We start from the raw sequence: 16,712 nt of genomic DNA on the forward strand, positions 1-16,712 counted from the left end.
GTGCACGGCTTGCGTGCGCGCTGTCGCCTCGCCCACAGGAAAAGACCGACGAGGAGGAGAGGAGACGAGACGAGCCGAGTCCAAGGAATGTAGGTGGGTGGTGCGTGCTACTAATAGTAGTGCCAGCTGAGTGGCTGTCTGGCTGACTGACTCTGACCAGTAGCATACACTTGCCAAAGCAGGTCGTTTTTGGTTCCGGCATCTGCCTAACCACACCCTCACCGTGTGGCCGTGGCCGTCGCTTCTGCGCGGATAACCCGCGTCCACAACACAGGGAAGAAACGGACGGCGCGTCTCACGCTTCCGCCTCCAAAACTGAATGGCGCGTGCCGTTCATAACTGTCTGAAGCGTCACAGACCGTTCGGAGATGATTTTTTCTTCTTTGGAAACGGACCGACTGTTCCAAGATGATGATGAGTTCTCAGCTAGCTTGGACTGCACAATAGGTACCTCGAAAGCGACGAGAAAAACCCATGCCGGAGACCGAATTTTCCACGGGAGTTGTTTCATCGGAACCACAATCCATACACAATCAGGCAGGCAGGCGTGACCTGATCCTGAACAAACGCACAACAGCGAACAGCTAATACAATCTTGACCACTATTAAGTAGGAGCACTACTGGTAGTAACACAGATCGAGTACCCCAGTAGTGAGTGGCTGGTAACACAGATGCTACTCCGATTCAGAATCTGCCTGGCAGACGGGGAGGTGGTAGGTGTCGAGCTGCCAGTACTTCTGCTTCACCCCCTCCCACACCTCCTCCTTGAGGCAGTCCTTGACGGGGAGGGGGATGAACTGCGTCGAGTACCCGAGGCTCGCCAGCTCCAGCGCCACCAGCTGGCAGTACACCACGTGGAAGAAGGCGTTGTCGCCGCACAGCCCGTTGAAGTAGGAGTAGACGCCTCCGGGCTTCAGCAGCTCGGGGAGGTGCTCGTGGAACTCCCTCATGTCCTCGTAGTACTCCCCGTAGGTGTCGAAGAATATACCTGCGCAAGCCGAGAAGACGCGGCGGTTACAAAAAGGATCTCGCAATGACGGTTCACCAGCTAGTTTTCTTTGAGGTTCACAGCGAGTAGAGAATCAAGTACAGAAAATTTTAAAATATGACCGCCTAAGTTGTTGTTACCAAAGTCCATTAGCTTGCCAGACAAGGCATCAGCTGCTTGGGCTGTAAATCAGGAAGTCTCTGATTGGAGCATTCCCTTCTTTGCACAGACTCATACTTGTCAGCGACAATGAGATGCTGAGAGACTCTTGCTGGACAAACCGCAAAGAGGTTGCTATCTAGTTAGTTTGTTGAATAATAGATGCATCAGCTAAAAAAAGGGTTTGGCATCGGCAATCCTCTACTCCCTCCGTTCTTAAATATAAGCCCTTTTAGAGTTTTCAATATTGACTACATACAGAGCAAAATGAATGAATCTACACTCTATAATATGTCTATATTACATCTGTATGTAGTCCGTACTGAGATAACTAAAAATGCTTATATTTAGAAATGGAGGGTGTAGGTTTTTTTCAGGTTTACAGTGAGTAGCCAATCAAGTCAAGAAGTTTTAAAATATGAAAATATGACCATTAAAGTTGTTATTTCGTAAGCCCATTAACTTGCCAGACAAGGAATCAACGGCTTGGGCTGTAATTCAGGGAGTCTCTGGTTGGAACATTCCCTTCTTTGCACAGACTCATACTTGTCATTGACAATGAGATGCTGAGACACTCTTGTTGGACAAATCACAAAGAGGTTGCTATCTAGTTAGTTTGTTGAATAATAGTTGCACCCCTCATACCAAACACAAATTTTCAGTTGCTTACATGTTCCTTTCTCACTATTCCTTTGATTACATGCCAAAAGATAAAGGAAGGAAAGCTCAACTCGTGTTGGTCAAAAGACAAGTAGCACATGGTTTGACTTATTCCACACTTGGTCTTATAAAGAGATAAAGCTGTTACTTTTAGTGCTCAAAATTCAGCAAGTTATCCAAAAAATACGGACCATGGTTTGAATTATCTCGTGCTAATAGTTGATTTACTTCCATTTCTTATTCAACAATCAAACCAGTGAACAGATAATTGAGAAGATGACGATATAGCTACTTCCGTTGATGAACAAGTAATGAACCGATTGATGTGCAGCAAGTTATCCATACACTACAGTGACCATGGTTTGAATTGTCTCAGACTAATATTTGATTTATTTCCATTTCCTTTTCAACATTCAAATCAGTGAACAGATAACTGGGAAGTAAGATTCACATATCACAATATGGCTGCTTCTGTTGATGAACAAGGAACTAACTGCTTGGAGTGTGAATGGGGAATATCCCTGATTGGAATATTCCATTCTTTGCACAGATTCATACTATTTGTCAGTAACAATGAATTCTGAGAGATTCTTGTTGGACAAACCAGAAACAGGTTGCTATCTAGTTCGTTCGTTGAATAGTACTTTTATCCCTCATACCAAACACGAATTTTCAGTTGCTTACAGGTTCCTTTCTTGCTATTCCTTTGATTATGTCAAAAGATAAAGGAAGGAAAAGCTTGTGTAGGTATAAAGACAAACAAGACACCATTTGACTTATTCAACACTTGCTTTTAAAAAGATAAAGTTGTTACTTCTAGTGCTCACAATTCAGCAAGTCATCCGTTAAATGCAGCGACCATGGTTTAATGACATAAAGTTGTTACTTCTGGTGCAACAATTCAGCAAGTTATCCACAAAATACAGCGACCATGGTTTGAATCATGTCACACTAATATTTGTTTTATTTCCATTTCTTCTTCAACAGTCAAATCAGTGAACAGATAACTGGGAGATAGATTTACAATCATCACAAATCACAATATAGCTACTTCTGTTTATGAACAGGGAACTAACTGCTTGGAGTGTGAATGGGGAAGTGCTCTGATTGGAATATTCCATTCTTTGCACAGATTCATATTAGTAGGCGACAATGGATCCTGAGAGATTCTTGTTGGACAAACCAGCAACAGGTTGCTATCTAGTTCGTTTGTTGAATGGTATTTTTATCCCTCGTACCAAACACCATTTTTCAGTTGCTTACAGGCTCCTTTCTTGCTATTACTTTCATTAAGTTAAAAGATAAAGGAAAGCTCATCTTGTGTAGGCAAAAAGACAAACAAGACACCATTTGACTTATTCAACACTGGATTTTAAAGAGATAAAGTTGTTACTTCTAGTGCTCACAAAGTCACCAGTCACAATTCAGCAAGTCATCCATTAAATGCAACGGCAAAAAGTTGTTACTTCTGGTGCAACAATTCAGCAAGTTATCCACAAAATACAGCGACCATGGTTTGGATTATCTCACTAATATTTGATTTATTTCCATTTCTTCTTCAACAGTCAAATCAGTTAACAGATAACTGGGGAGTATGATTTACAGACTTAAAAAATCATAATATAGCTACTGCCATTGATGAACACGGAAGTATAAAAAGACAGTGTAGAAAGACACACCACACCATCCTGGTAGGTACTTCTATAGCAAGCAACCATGAAATCCAAATTGCCAACATCCAACAGGTTTGAAATCAAAGTTTTTAAGCCGCTGTTGTCTTGTTGTTATAACAATGATATACCGTTGTGGAGCGGCTCCAGCCTGAGCCATCTACCCTTGCAACACATTCGACATGTGATGCTGCCATATCGTCCATATGGCGCCATGCACGTCGCCGTGCCCTGACTGCATACTTCCCAAATACTCCCTCCGTCCCAAAATTCTTGTCTTAGGTTTGTCTAGAAATGGATGTATCAAAATACTAAAACGTGACTAGATACATTCATATCTAGACAAATCTAAGACAAGAATTTTGGGACGGAGGGAGTACTTCTCATTATGACCAACTCTTGTCAGAAACCGGAGTATTAAAACAAGGCTAAATTATGTAATAATTTCGTTCCAGTAATTTTGTTCAGCAATAGCAAAATATAGAATAATTACTCTTTACATGGTACTCACAGGATAAGTATTGCAAAATTATTTGAAGCGGACAGGGCTTCCTCATGCCATGAACAATTTATTTCCATCATAATCATCACAGGATAAGTACCTGTGGAAGACGTACCACTCTACAACCATTTGTCCACTTAAACCATCCAGGTACACTATCTACTTCTAGAGACCATAAAATGAAGATTTGCCTACATTGTCTTTTAAAGATTGAAATTTCATCATACACTGTAGACTTGCAATTGCAAATTGCCCTTTGTTCTAACTAACTTGTATCACAAACTCACCACGAGCACAAAATAAATACTAGCACACATACACTGGTTGAGCATCCCTCAAAGCATTGACACATGATGTGACGAACTAGCATACAGAGTAAACGAAGATTGGCATATTAGTACCATTGGCATAACTTCTCTTCAGAAGCAGAGCTTCTAAAAGAGAAAATTGAGACTTATTTCAACTAACCTTGGCATCTTCAGCTCTTTATTGCTATGTTTTGTGATCACCAAAGAGACAAATATTGCATAGAAACTATCAAGTCATAGCTTCCACCTTTCCGCAACTTTTTAAAAGAGGAAGGTAGTCGCTCTGCCCAATTTGTTATGATTGGAAAAGGGGAAACAACTTCACAAATCATTAATACAGTATTCTGGGGCAATTTAAGAGACAAATTTATTTGTCAGAGGTTTGGAGGAAAAACGAGGCGCAAAGGCCGGAATTGGACAATGACTAAAGAGAAATTTGATGTAACTTCTGTTTTCAAATCAGAGGTATTATTCATTCATGTGTGTTTTGTTTCCTTCGATCTATTGTACTGTCCGTACTTTATCAACAAAGTCAGCCACAGTTCTAAAAATCACAACAGAAACTCTCTTGCTGACTACAAATGCTAAAAAGGATGTAACACAACGAAAATTTTCTTGGACACAGCATTAACATTGTAATGATGACGAGCAAGTGTGGATGACATGATCTAACACACCAACAATTTGCAGATTGGTATATGTCCCCAAACAAGCAAGCAACAGGATGTTTCAAAGCTCAAAATGACAGCAATGAAACAAAGTCAGGTCCCTGCTCTAAAAATTCACCTCGGAAACACTACCAATTTGTAACTTCACAATACTATGTTCCTGGCTATAACTGCTGAAAAGCATGGAACACATCAAAATTTTCTTTGGGTACAGCAATAACATTGTATGATTATGAGCAAGTACTTTTTCTGTGGTTGGAGTGTCATAAACTTTTGGTTTTCTCCTGTAATTTGTGTGTCGTTCTAGAGGAGGATATGTCTGTACCTGGCTTGACTTTGCTTCATTAATAAAGTGGAGCAGGGGGGGGGGGGGACCCCTTTTATTCACAAAAAGAAAAAGATTATGAGCAAGTGCGGATGGCATGATCCAGCACACCAACAATATGCAGATTGACATCTATCCCCAAACAAGCAAGCAACATGATGTTTCAAAGCTCAAAATGGCAGCAACAAGCTTTAGAAGGGTGAATGATTTTGTCATACCATCATACGAGCCGAGCTGCGGGATCACGTCCTGCCATCGCCCGAAGAGGATCCTGACGTTCTTCTTCTCACCCCACCCGAGCTTGAGCATCCGGGCGTACACCTCCGGGTGGGCCTCGACGATGGTGTGCTCCTCGGGCTCGTACCTCTGTATCGCCTGGTCCACGAGCCCCATCCCGAACCCCACGTTGAGGACCTTGCCGCCGCCGCTGGCGCACACCGCCCGCGCGTGCGCCTCCATGAGTGGACGCTCCCACTCCATCATCACCGCCTTGCTTTCCGCATCCATCACCCGGTCCTCGCTGAACGAAACCCTCGAGTCGAGGTAGGTCTCGGCGGGAGCGCCGTCGGAGGAGTTCGCGGGGGCCGCCTGCCGGCGGGCGACGGTGCCGAGGATGAGCTCGGAGCGCAGGGCGTGGTCGAGGAGCAGGTCGTATGTGGCGGGGTCGGAGGTAAGGTCACCCGCAGAGAGACCTTCGGGAGAGAGCGCGTTCCAGGGCGCGCCGGCATCGAGCAGGAGTCGCGCGGCAGCGACGTGGCCACCGGTGGCCGCGCGCATGAGTGGTGTCATGCCGGAGGCGTCAAAGTAGGTGGCGTCGGCGCCAGAGGAAATAAGCTCGGCGATAGCATCGTCGTTACCGGCCTCCGCCGCCGCGCACAGGAGCTCCTCTGGGGATTTATCAGACTTGCTGTCCGGCGGCGCCGCCATTGCCCTAGGTAGCGACCTTCTCTCGTCTTCGCTTTGAGGTTTTGCTCAGTTTTGGGCACGGACCTGACGGCCTTTGCCCATTTCGGCCTTTTAACAGCTCTGCTAAGTCAAAAGGCCCATTTCATTTATTGGGTTTGTAGTGACTGTGTGTTGTCTCATGGCCTGGTTCTTACTCTTTTTTATTTATTTTAAGAATCATGGTGTGATTCTTACTGATAGGTCACCCTGGGCGTTTGGGTAGCCGAACCCGAACCGAACCGAATTACCCGAATTGTCGGGTAATTCGGGTATCGGGTAAGGCTTCAGTTCTCATTTCTTGACTATTCGATTTTCGGGTTAGGGTTCGGGTTCTAGTGTGGAAAACCCGAAATACCCAAACTAACCAACTTATTCATACTGTCCAAAATTTTCATTCTATTATTACACTAACTTGTTACCCATACTAACTAAAATACCCATATTATCAAAAATACCCATACTATCCGAGTTATTCATATCAAAAGTTGATGTATGCTCCGAATATTTTGGGTATTTTGGGTACCCGAATTACCCGAACCGAAATTTTGGATAATTTGGGTTCGGGTAATTTTTTGACAGAAACAATTTTTGTTCCCATTTTCTAATACCCGAATTACCCATAAACCAAACTACCCGAACCGAAATAACCAAAATACCCGAATGCCCAAGCTGACTAATAGGAAGCAATTTGCACAAAAGGAATTGTCTTTAAAAAATACACAAAGAGAAACAATTTTATACGGTCGACCGGCCAAGTGTTCGGCTTGGCGCACCGCTCGCTCCCCTGCAAGCATCCCTTCGTGGGTGTCTTCCTCCTCAATTCGTTGCCTCTCCTTTCCCTTCTTTCCTTCGGCACCATCCATCGCTTACCACTTCACCTTCATGGCCTACTCGGCACCCAACCTCGCGGCACCGTCGTGGCTGGTGAGCCCCTCTCCTATCCATCCTTCTTCTCAATTTGCATCCTCGCTAGCTCCCCACGGCCATGACCGCATGCAACCCTCGTGGATCCCACTGATGGCCTCTTCCCAACTCCGGCTACGAGTCCCCACTAGCAAAGCTACGGGGACCGTCCATCATGGCGCTGCAATGATGCGGTGGTAGTGGTGCGCACGACCTTGCTACAACCGGCGTCGAGAGCTGCTACAACGAGTAGTGATGGTGGTGCGCACGACCAAGACACGACGAGTTTTGTTGGAACTAGCACCGCGTGTGCTACAACCGGACAAGGATTTTGTTGGCGAGGCAACAGCTAGCGGTGAGCAGGGCGAGATTTTGCTGGAACCGACATCCACGTGTGCTAGTGAAAGGACCACGATGTCGCCTAGGGGGGGGTGAATAGGTGTTTTAAAAACTTCTACAGATTTGGCTTTGTCCTAATGAGGAAATAAACTAAGAGGATACTTTTCAAGCACAAATCCTAACTATACTAGGCTCAACTACGTGCACCATCAACTTGTTCTACTAAGATGAACACAATAAGATTGCTCACAAGCACAAGTAAGTTACACAAACTTACTTGAGCAATATCACAAGATATGTAAGTGTATGACACAAGTTAGCAAATCACACTAAACCCAAGATATATCAATAGTAGCAAGTATGAATTGCGGGATATAAAGTGTAGGCCTAAATGATTAATCTTTACATGGAAATAGCCAACACAATGTAATAAGGACAACAATATGTAGTGAATGTACACTCAGGTAACCAAAGTAAACCACAAGTAAGGAGTTTGGGTTAGAGATAACCGAAGTCACGGAGACGAGGATGTATCCCGATGTTCACTTCCTTGGAGGGAAGCTAGTCACCGTTAGAGAGGTGGATGTTACCACGAAGGCACACCAACGTCACGAAGGCTCATCCTATTCTCCTTGAGACAACACCACGAAGGCGTTTCTCAACCACTAGCGGTAAGCCTTTGAGGTGGCCTCCAAACCCTCACAAACTTTCCGGGGGAAATCACAACGGTTTGATTCCTCTCCGAAGAACTCCTACCGCCTAGGAGTCTCCAACCTCCAAGAGTAACAAGATCACGGGGACTGCTCAAAACTTGCTCAAATCACAAATACCTTGGGTTGAGAGGAGGAGAGGAAGACGATCTATCTTTTGATTGGAACAACACCCAAGGGAACTCGCAGATGCTCTTGGGGTCTAAGATTTGGTGTAAGCAAATGGGAGTGAGAGAGAAAGATGTTCATGGAATGTTTCAGCTCTCTTGGACAACTGCCACTCGAGGTGGGAGAGGACTATATATAGTGGTGGTAGAAAAGTGTCCGTTGGAGCCACTTATTGTTGGGGATCATAGTAATTTCAAAAAAAATCCTACGCCATGCAAGGATCTATCTATGGAGAAACCAGCAACGAGAGAGGTTGTAGAGCATCTTCATACCTTTGAAGATCGCTAAGCGGAAGCGTTACTATGAAAGCGGTTGATGGAGTCGTACTCGCAGCGATTCAGACCGCGGTGGATTTCGATCTATGCACCAAACGATGGTGCCTCCACGTTCAACACACATACAACCTCGTGACGTCTGCTACTTCTCAAACAACAACGCCAGAAATTGACACGTTGACGGAGACTCGGCTTGTGTTGGTTTTTTCCCTTGAAGAGGAAAGGGTGATGCAGCACAGGAGCAGTAAGTATTGCCCTCAGTTTGAGAACCAAGGTATCGATCCAGAAGGAGGGTCTCGTCAAGTCCAGAGTACCTGCGCAAACACAAACAAGCTTGCACCCAACGCTTCAAAGGGGTTGTCAATCCCTTCAAGATTGTTTGCAAAGTGAGATCTGAAGGCGGAAAGTGCAACGAAGTAAAAAGTGTAAGGCTGAAAATATGGTGTGGAGTAGACCCTGGGGGCCATAGTGTTCACTAGAGGCTTCTCTCAAAATAGCAAATATCATGGTGGGTGAACAAATTACCGTCGAGCAATTGATAGAATCGCGCAAAGTCATGACGATATCTAAGGCAATGATCATACATATAGGCATCACGTCCGAGACGAGTAGACCAATACTTTCTACATCTACTACTATTACTCCACACATCGACCGCTATCCAACATACATCTAGTGTATTGAGTTCATGACGAATAGAGTAACGCCTTAAGCAAGATGACACGATGTAGAGGGATAATCTCAAACCAATGATGAAAACCCCATCTTTTTACCCTTGATGGCAACAACACGATGTGTGCCTCGCTACCCCTTCTGTCAGTGGGTGAGGTCACCGCATGGTATGAACCCAAAACCAAGCACTTCTCCCATTGCAAGAATCATAGATCTAGTTGGCCAGACAAAACCCACAACTCGAAGAGAATTACAAGGATATGAAATCATGCATAAGAGAGATTAGTAGAAACTCAAATAAGATTCATAGATAATATGATCATAAATCCATAATTCATCGGATCTTGACAAACACACCGCAAAAGAAGATTACATTGGATAGATCTCCATGAAGATCATGGAGAACTTTCTATTGAAGATCCAAGAGAGAGAAGAAGCCATCTAGTTACTAGCTATGGACCCGTAGGTCTATGCTGAACTACTCACGCATCATCGGAGAGGTCATGGTGTTGATGAAGAAGCCCTCCGTATCCGAATCTCCCCTCCGGCAGGGCACCAGAACGTGCCCGAGATGGGATCTTGCGGGAATAGAAGCTTGCGGCGGCGGAAAAGTACTTTCAATGATCTCCTGATTTTTTTGGGATTTTTAGGGAATTTATAGGCGCAACCCCTAGGTCAGAGGGCGCCCAGGGGGGCACAAGCCTGTGGGCCGCGGCCTCCCCCCTGGTCGCTGGGTGGGGGCTTGTGGGGCCCCTGAGGCTCCCCTGCCTTGGCTCTCAAGCTTCCCGATCTTCTTCCGTTCCGGAAAAAATCTTTTTGGGGATTTTCTTCCATTTGGGCTCCGTTTCAAAATCTCCTCTGAAAGGGGTCAAAAACATGGAAAAAACAGGAACTGGCACTTGGCACTGAGTTAATAAGTTAGTACCAAAAAATATATAAAAGGCATGCATAACATCCAAAGTTTGACAAGATAATAGCATGAAACCATAAAAAATTATAGATACATTGGAGACGTATCAAGCATCCCCAAGCTTAACTCCTGCTCGTCCTCGTGTAGGGAAGTGATAAAGAATGAAATTTTGATGTGGAATACTACCTAGCATAGTTGTCCTTTGAAACTTCTTTCACATGACATGAATGTTCAGATCCGTAAGATTCAAAACAATAGTTTGCTATTGACATGAAAACAATAATACTTCATGCAAACTAGCAAGGTAATCATGAACTTTCAAAATAACAAGGCCAAGGAAAGTTATCCCTACAATCATATAGTCTGGCTATGCTCCATCATCCTGAGACAACTAAAGTAAATCATGCACAACCCCGGAATTGGCCAAGTAATTGTTTTCACACTCTTACTTTCTCAAACTTTTTATAACTATCACACAATACATGAGCGCGAGCCATGGATATAGCACTATAGGTGGAATAGAGTGTGGTGGTGGTTATGAGACAAAAAGGAGGAGATGGTCACATTGACTCGGCATATCAAAGGGTTATGGAGATGCCCATTAATAGGTATCAATGTGAATGAGTAAGGATTGCCATACAAGAGATGCACGAGAGATATAAGTATGTGAAAGCTCAAAAGGAGAACTAGTGGGTGTGCATCCAACTTGCTTGCTCACGAAGACCTAGGGCAATTTTGAGGAAGCCCATCATTGGAATATACAAGCCAAGTTATATAATTAAGATTCCCACTAGCATATGGTAGTGACAAAGCAAGAAGCTCTCAATCATGAAGAACATGGTGCTATTATGAAGCACAAGTGTGGAAAAAGATAGTAGCATTGTCCCTTCTCTCTTTTTCTCTCTTTTTTTTCATTTGGGCTCTTAGGCCTCTCTTTTTTTCTCCCTTTTTTTGGGCTCCTTGGCCTCTTTTTTTATTCCTCACATGGTACAATGCTCTAATAATGATGATCATCACACTTTTATTTACTCACAGCTCAAAAATCACAATGATGACTCCATTGGAAATGCCTCCGGAAGTGTACCGGGATGTGCAACGATCTAGTATGGCGTATGACGTTGAAACATCTCGCTAGCTATCTTACGATCATGCAATGGCAATATGAGAGTGACGGCACAAGTCATGAGACAGAACGGTGGGAGTTGCATGGCAATATATCTCGGAATGGCTATGAAAATGCCATAGTAGGTAGGTATGGTGGCTGTTTTGAGGAAGGAATTTGGTGGGTTTGTGCACCGGCGAGAATTGCGCGGTACTAGAGAGGCTAGCATTGGTGGAAGGTGAAAGTGCATCTATACCATGGATTCATATTAGTCATGAAGAACTCACATACTTGTTGCGAAAGTTTTTATTAGAAATCGAAACAAAGTGCTAAACGCATACTCTGATGGGAAGGGTTGGTAGGTGTAAACCATCGCGCGATCCCGACCTCAACACAAAGGATGACAATCAATAGATCAATTATGCTCCGACTTCCTAACATAGCGGTTCACCATACGTGCATGCTACGGGAATCACTAACTTCAACACAAGTATTTCTAGATTCACAACACCCTACTAACATAGCTCTTAATATTACGGAATCCACGTCTCAAAACTAATTGAGAGGAATCAAAACTTCTCTTTCTATTCAATGCACATGAAGATGGAGGTTTTTGCATCCTCTTTGGGTACCTATCACCTTTGGGACTACTTTCATAGCATAAGCCAACTACCAAGTCACGCACCGCCGTGCTCTAAAAGATATAAGTGAAGCACTAGAGCAAAAGTATCTAGCTCAAAAGATATAAGTGAAGCACTATTAGCATTCTAGCAAAATCACGATGAGTGCATCTCTCTCTCTCAAAAGGTGTGCAGCAAGGATGATTGTGACACAAAAAAAGAAAAGACTCCTAAGATACAACACGCTCCAAGCAAAACACATATCATGTGGTGAATAAAAATATAGCTACAAGTAACGTTACCGATGGATTGAAGACGAAAGAGGGGATGCCTTCCCGGGGCATCCCCAAGCTTAGGCTTTTTGGTGTCCTTGAATTTGGCTTGGGATGCCTTGGGCATCCCCAAGCTTGAGCTCTTTCCACTCCTTATCTCATCGTCCATGAGAACATCATCCAAAACTTGAAAACTTCACAACACAAAACTTAAACAGAAACTCGTGATAACATTAGTCTAAGAAAACAAACTACCACTTCTTTTGGTACCATAGCAAACTTGAATTCTATCTATATTGATGTTGGGCTACTGTATTCTTACTTTTCCATGGCTAGTACCCCCCGATACTAACCATAGTTTCATCAAAACAAGCAACCGACTCAACAAAAATAGAATCTGTCAAAAACAGACCAGTCTGTAGCAATCTGTATACTTCGTATACTTCTGGTACCTCAAAAAATCTGAATAATTACGACGGCCTGGGAAAAAAGCATATCTACCAGCAGCAAAAATAATCAACTCAAAAGCTCTTTCTGAATAAAAATGAAAAATCATCTCGTGAGCGAAAAGTTTCTGTCTTTTTCCAGCAGGATCAAACAACCATTACCAAGACTAGTCATAAAGGTTTTGCTTGGCTCAAACACAAAAAGAAACACAAAAAACACAACCACAACAGAATTATGAAAGTGTGGACACAACAAAACAGAAAGAAAAAGATAAATTCATTGGGTTGCCTCCCAACAGGCGCTATTGTTTAACGCTCTTAGCTAGGCATAAAAGCGATAGAATCACGTATCGTCGTCTTTGGTGCTCAAACCATAAGTGGCCCTCATCATGGATTCATAAGGCAATCTTATTTTCTTTCTAGGAAAGTGTTCCATGCCCTTCATTGAAGGAAATTGAAAACTAATATTCCCTTCCTTCATATCGATGATAACACCGATAGTCCTTAGGAAAGGTCTACCAAGAATAATAGGGCATGTAGGATTGCAATCAATGTCAAGCACAATGAAATCCACGGGTACATAGTTCCTATTTGCAATAATAAGAACATCATTGATCCTTACCATGGGTTTCTTGACTGTAGAATCAGCAAGATGCAAATTAAGAGAACACTCTTCAATCTCATTAAAACCCAGAACATCACATAAAGACTTTGGAATCGCAGAAACACCAGCACCCAAATCACACAAAGCATTGCATTCATAGTTTTTGATTTTGATTTTGATGGTAGGTTCCCACTCATAATGAAGCTTTCTAGGGATAGAGACTTCCAATTCAAGTTTCTCTTCAAGAGATTTTATCATAGCTTCGACGATATGATCGGTAAAGGCCTTGTTTTGGCTATAAGCGTGTGGAGAGTTTAACATGGATTGCATCAAAGAAATGCATTCAATCAAGGAGCAACTATCATAATTGAATTCCTTGAAATCCACGGTAGTAATTTCATTACTACTCAAAGTTTTAACATCTTCTACTCCACTTTCAATGCTTTTAGCATCAAGATAAATGGACTCCGAATCATTGGGGCACTTTTCAACCAAATTGGATTCATATGCAGCCCCATAATCATTAGGTTTGACACGAGAAAACAAAGATTCAATGGGAGTCACACCAAGCACTTTAAGATCTTCGTGATTCTCATCATGAGAACAAGCCTTTTTAAGCCATTCATGTCTAGCACGAATTTGGGCGGTTCTTTCTTGGCTCTCAATCATGGAAACACGCATAGCTTTCAAAGTTTCATCCATGTTGATTTTGGGAGGAGCACATCTAACTTTCAAAGCATCAACATCACTAGACATTCTATCAACACTCTTAGCCAAATCATCAATTTTGAGTAGCTTTTCCTCTATGGACGCATTGAAAATATTTTGAGAGTTGATTAACTCTTTGATATTACTCTCAACATCAGAGGGTAATCTATTGTAATTTCCATGAGTATTGTTGTAGGAGTTGCCAAAGTTATTAGAGGAGTTACTAGGAAAAGGCCTAGGAACATAGTTTCCTCTAAAAGCATTGTTGTTGCCAAAGTTATTCCTACCAACAAAATTAACGTCCAAGCTAGCATTGCTACTCTCAATCAAAGAAGACAAGGGCATATCATTAGGATCCAAAGGAGCACTTCTACTAGCAACCAAATTCATTAACTCATCCATCTTAGCACTCAACGAGTTAATTTCTTCTATAGCGTGTACCTTCTTACTAGTAGGTGACCTTTCAGTGTGCCACTAAGAATAGTTTGTCATGATGTTGTCTAAGAGCTTTGTGGCTTCCCCTAACGTGATTTCCATGAACGTTCCACGTGAGGCGGAGTCCAAGATATTTCTAGAAGCGAAATTCAAGCCAACGTAAAAGATTTGAATAATCATCGAGAGACTCAAGCCATGAGCGGGACAATTTCTAATCATTAATTTCATTCTCTCCCAAGATTGTGCAACATGTTCATGATCAAGTTGCTTGAAATTCTTGATATCATTACGGATGATCTTGGCCGGCGGAAAATACTTGGATATATAAGCATCTTTGCACTTATCCCAAGAATCGATACTATTTTTGGGCAAATAAGAAAACCAAGTTTTTGCGCGATCTCGCAATGAGAAAGGAAAAAGCTTCAATTTAATCACGTCATTATCCACATCTTTTTCTTTTGCATATCGCAAAGCTCAATGAAGGTATTGAGATGGGATGCGGCATCTTCACTAGGAAGGACAGAGAATTGCTCTTTCATAACAAGATTCAGCAAAGCGACATTGATTTCGTATGACTCCGCACTAGTGGCGGGAGCAATCGGAGTACTAATAAAATCATTATTATTAGTATTCGAGAAGTCACAAAGTTTGGTGTTTTCGTTCATGGTGACTTCAGCAAGCAAGCAAGCACACAAGCAAACAAAGAGCAGGCGAGAAAAAGGGCGAACAAAAAGGCAAACGAAAAAGGCAAACAAAAAAGGCAAATTGGTGAAGTGAGGGAGAGGAAAACGAGAGGCAACTGGCAAACAAAGTAAATGCAAGAGATGATTTTGCGACACCTACTTGGATGAGTTCTTGACTTGATCTTACTCCCCGGCAACGGCGCCAGAAATCCTTCTGCTACTTCTCAAACAATAGCGTCAGAAATTGACACGTTGACGGAGACTGGGCTTGCGTTGGTTTTTCCCTTGAATAGGAAAGGGTGATGCAGCACAGGAGCAGTAAGTATTTCCCTCAGTTTGAGAACCAAGTTATCGATCCAGAAGGAGGGTCTCATCAAGTCCAGAGTACCTGCGCAAACACAAACAAGCTTGCACCCAACACTTCAAAGGGGTTGTCAATCCCTTCAAGATTGTTTGCGAAGTGAGATCTGAAGGCGGAAAGTGCAACGAAGTAAAAATTGTAAGGATGAAAATATGGTGTGGAGTAGACCCTCGGGGCCATAGTGTTCACTAGAGGCTTCTCTCAAAATAGCAAATATCACGGTGGGTGAACAAATTACTGTCGAGCAATTGATAGAACCGCGCAAAGTCATGACGATATCTAAGGCAATGATCATACATATAGGCATCACGTCTGAGACAAGTAGACCGATACTTTCTGCATCTACTACTATTACTCCACACATCGACCGCTATCCAGCATGCATCTAGTGTATTGAGTTCATGACGAACAGAGTAACGCCTTAAGCAAGATGACATGATGTAGAGGGATAATCTCAAACCAATGATGAAAACCCCATCTATTTACCCTTGATGGCAACTGTTGGGTAACGTAGCATAAATTCAAAATTTTCCTACGCATATTCAGATCTTCCTATGGAGAGACCAGCAATGAGAGAGGGGTAAGAGCATCTTCATACCTTTGAAGATCGCTAAGCGGAAGCGTTGCTAGAACGCGGTTGATGGAGTCGTACTCGCAGCGATTCCGATCTAGTGCCAAACTACGGCACCTCCGCGTTCAACACACGTGCAGCCCGGTGACGTCTCCCGCACCTTGATCCAGCAAGGAGGAGGGAGAGGTTGGGGAAGAACTCTAGCAGCACGAAGGCGTGGTGTCGATGGAGAGATGAGGTCTCCCGGCAGGGCTTCACCAAGCACCGGCAGAGAGGAGGAGAAAGAAGAGCAGGGCTGCGCCGAGGGAGAGGGAAAAGTCTATCTCTCAATGGCCAAAAGTGCCCACTATATAGGGGAAGGGGAGAGGGGGTGCCACCCCTAGGGTTCCCACCCTAGGGGGTGCGGCAGCCCCCCCAGATGGGAGGTGTGGCGGCCAGAAGGGGGAGGAGGGGGTGGCGCACCAACTGGTGGGCCTTAGGCCCACCTGGCTTAGGGTTTGCCCCCCTTTTTTCTCTCCCTTGCGCAATGGGCTGAGTGGGGAGGCGCACCAGCCCACCTAGGGGCTGGTTCCCACCCCCACTTGGCCCACCTTACCTCCCGGGGTCGTTGCCCCCCTTCGGTGGTCCCCCGGGGCCACCTCTAGTGGTCCCGGTGGTCTCGGTACATTACCGGTGACGCCCGAAACACTTCCGGTGTCAAAAACCAT

General features: G+C 43.7%; 1 protein-coding gene across 1 annotated transcript; it reads right to left on the reverse strand.

The window, feature by feature from the left end:
• Positions 1–489: 489 nt before the first annotated feature.
• On the reverse strand, positions 490–6,311 carry LOC123452352 (protein arginine N-methyltransferase 2). Its single transcript, XM_045128994.1, has 2 exons — positions 5,500–6,311; positions 490–989 (listed from the first exon to the last, which is right to left on the reverse strand). The coding sequence occupies exons 1-2, from the start codon at positions 6,206–6,208 to the stop codon at positions 676–678; spliced, it is 1,023 nt and encodes a 340-aa protein (XP_044984929.1). The 5' UTR covers positions 6,209–6,311; the 3' UTR covers positions 490–675.
• Between the last annotated feature and the right edge of the window lie 10,401 nt (positions 6,312–16,712).

Source organism: Hordeum vulgare, chromosome 5H (genome assembly GCF_904849725.1).
Source record: "Hordeum vulgare subsp. vulgare chromosome 5H, MorexV3_pseudomolecules_assembly, whole genome shotgun sequence".
Taxonomy (NCBI): Eukaryota; Viridiplantae; Streptophyta; class Magnoliopsida; order Poales; family Poaceae; genus Hordeum; species Hordeum vulgare.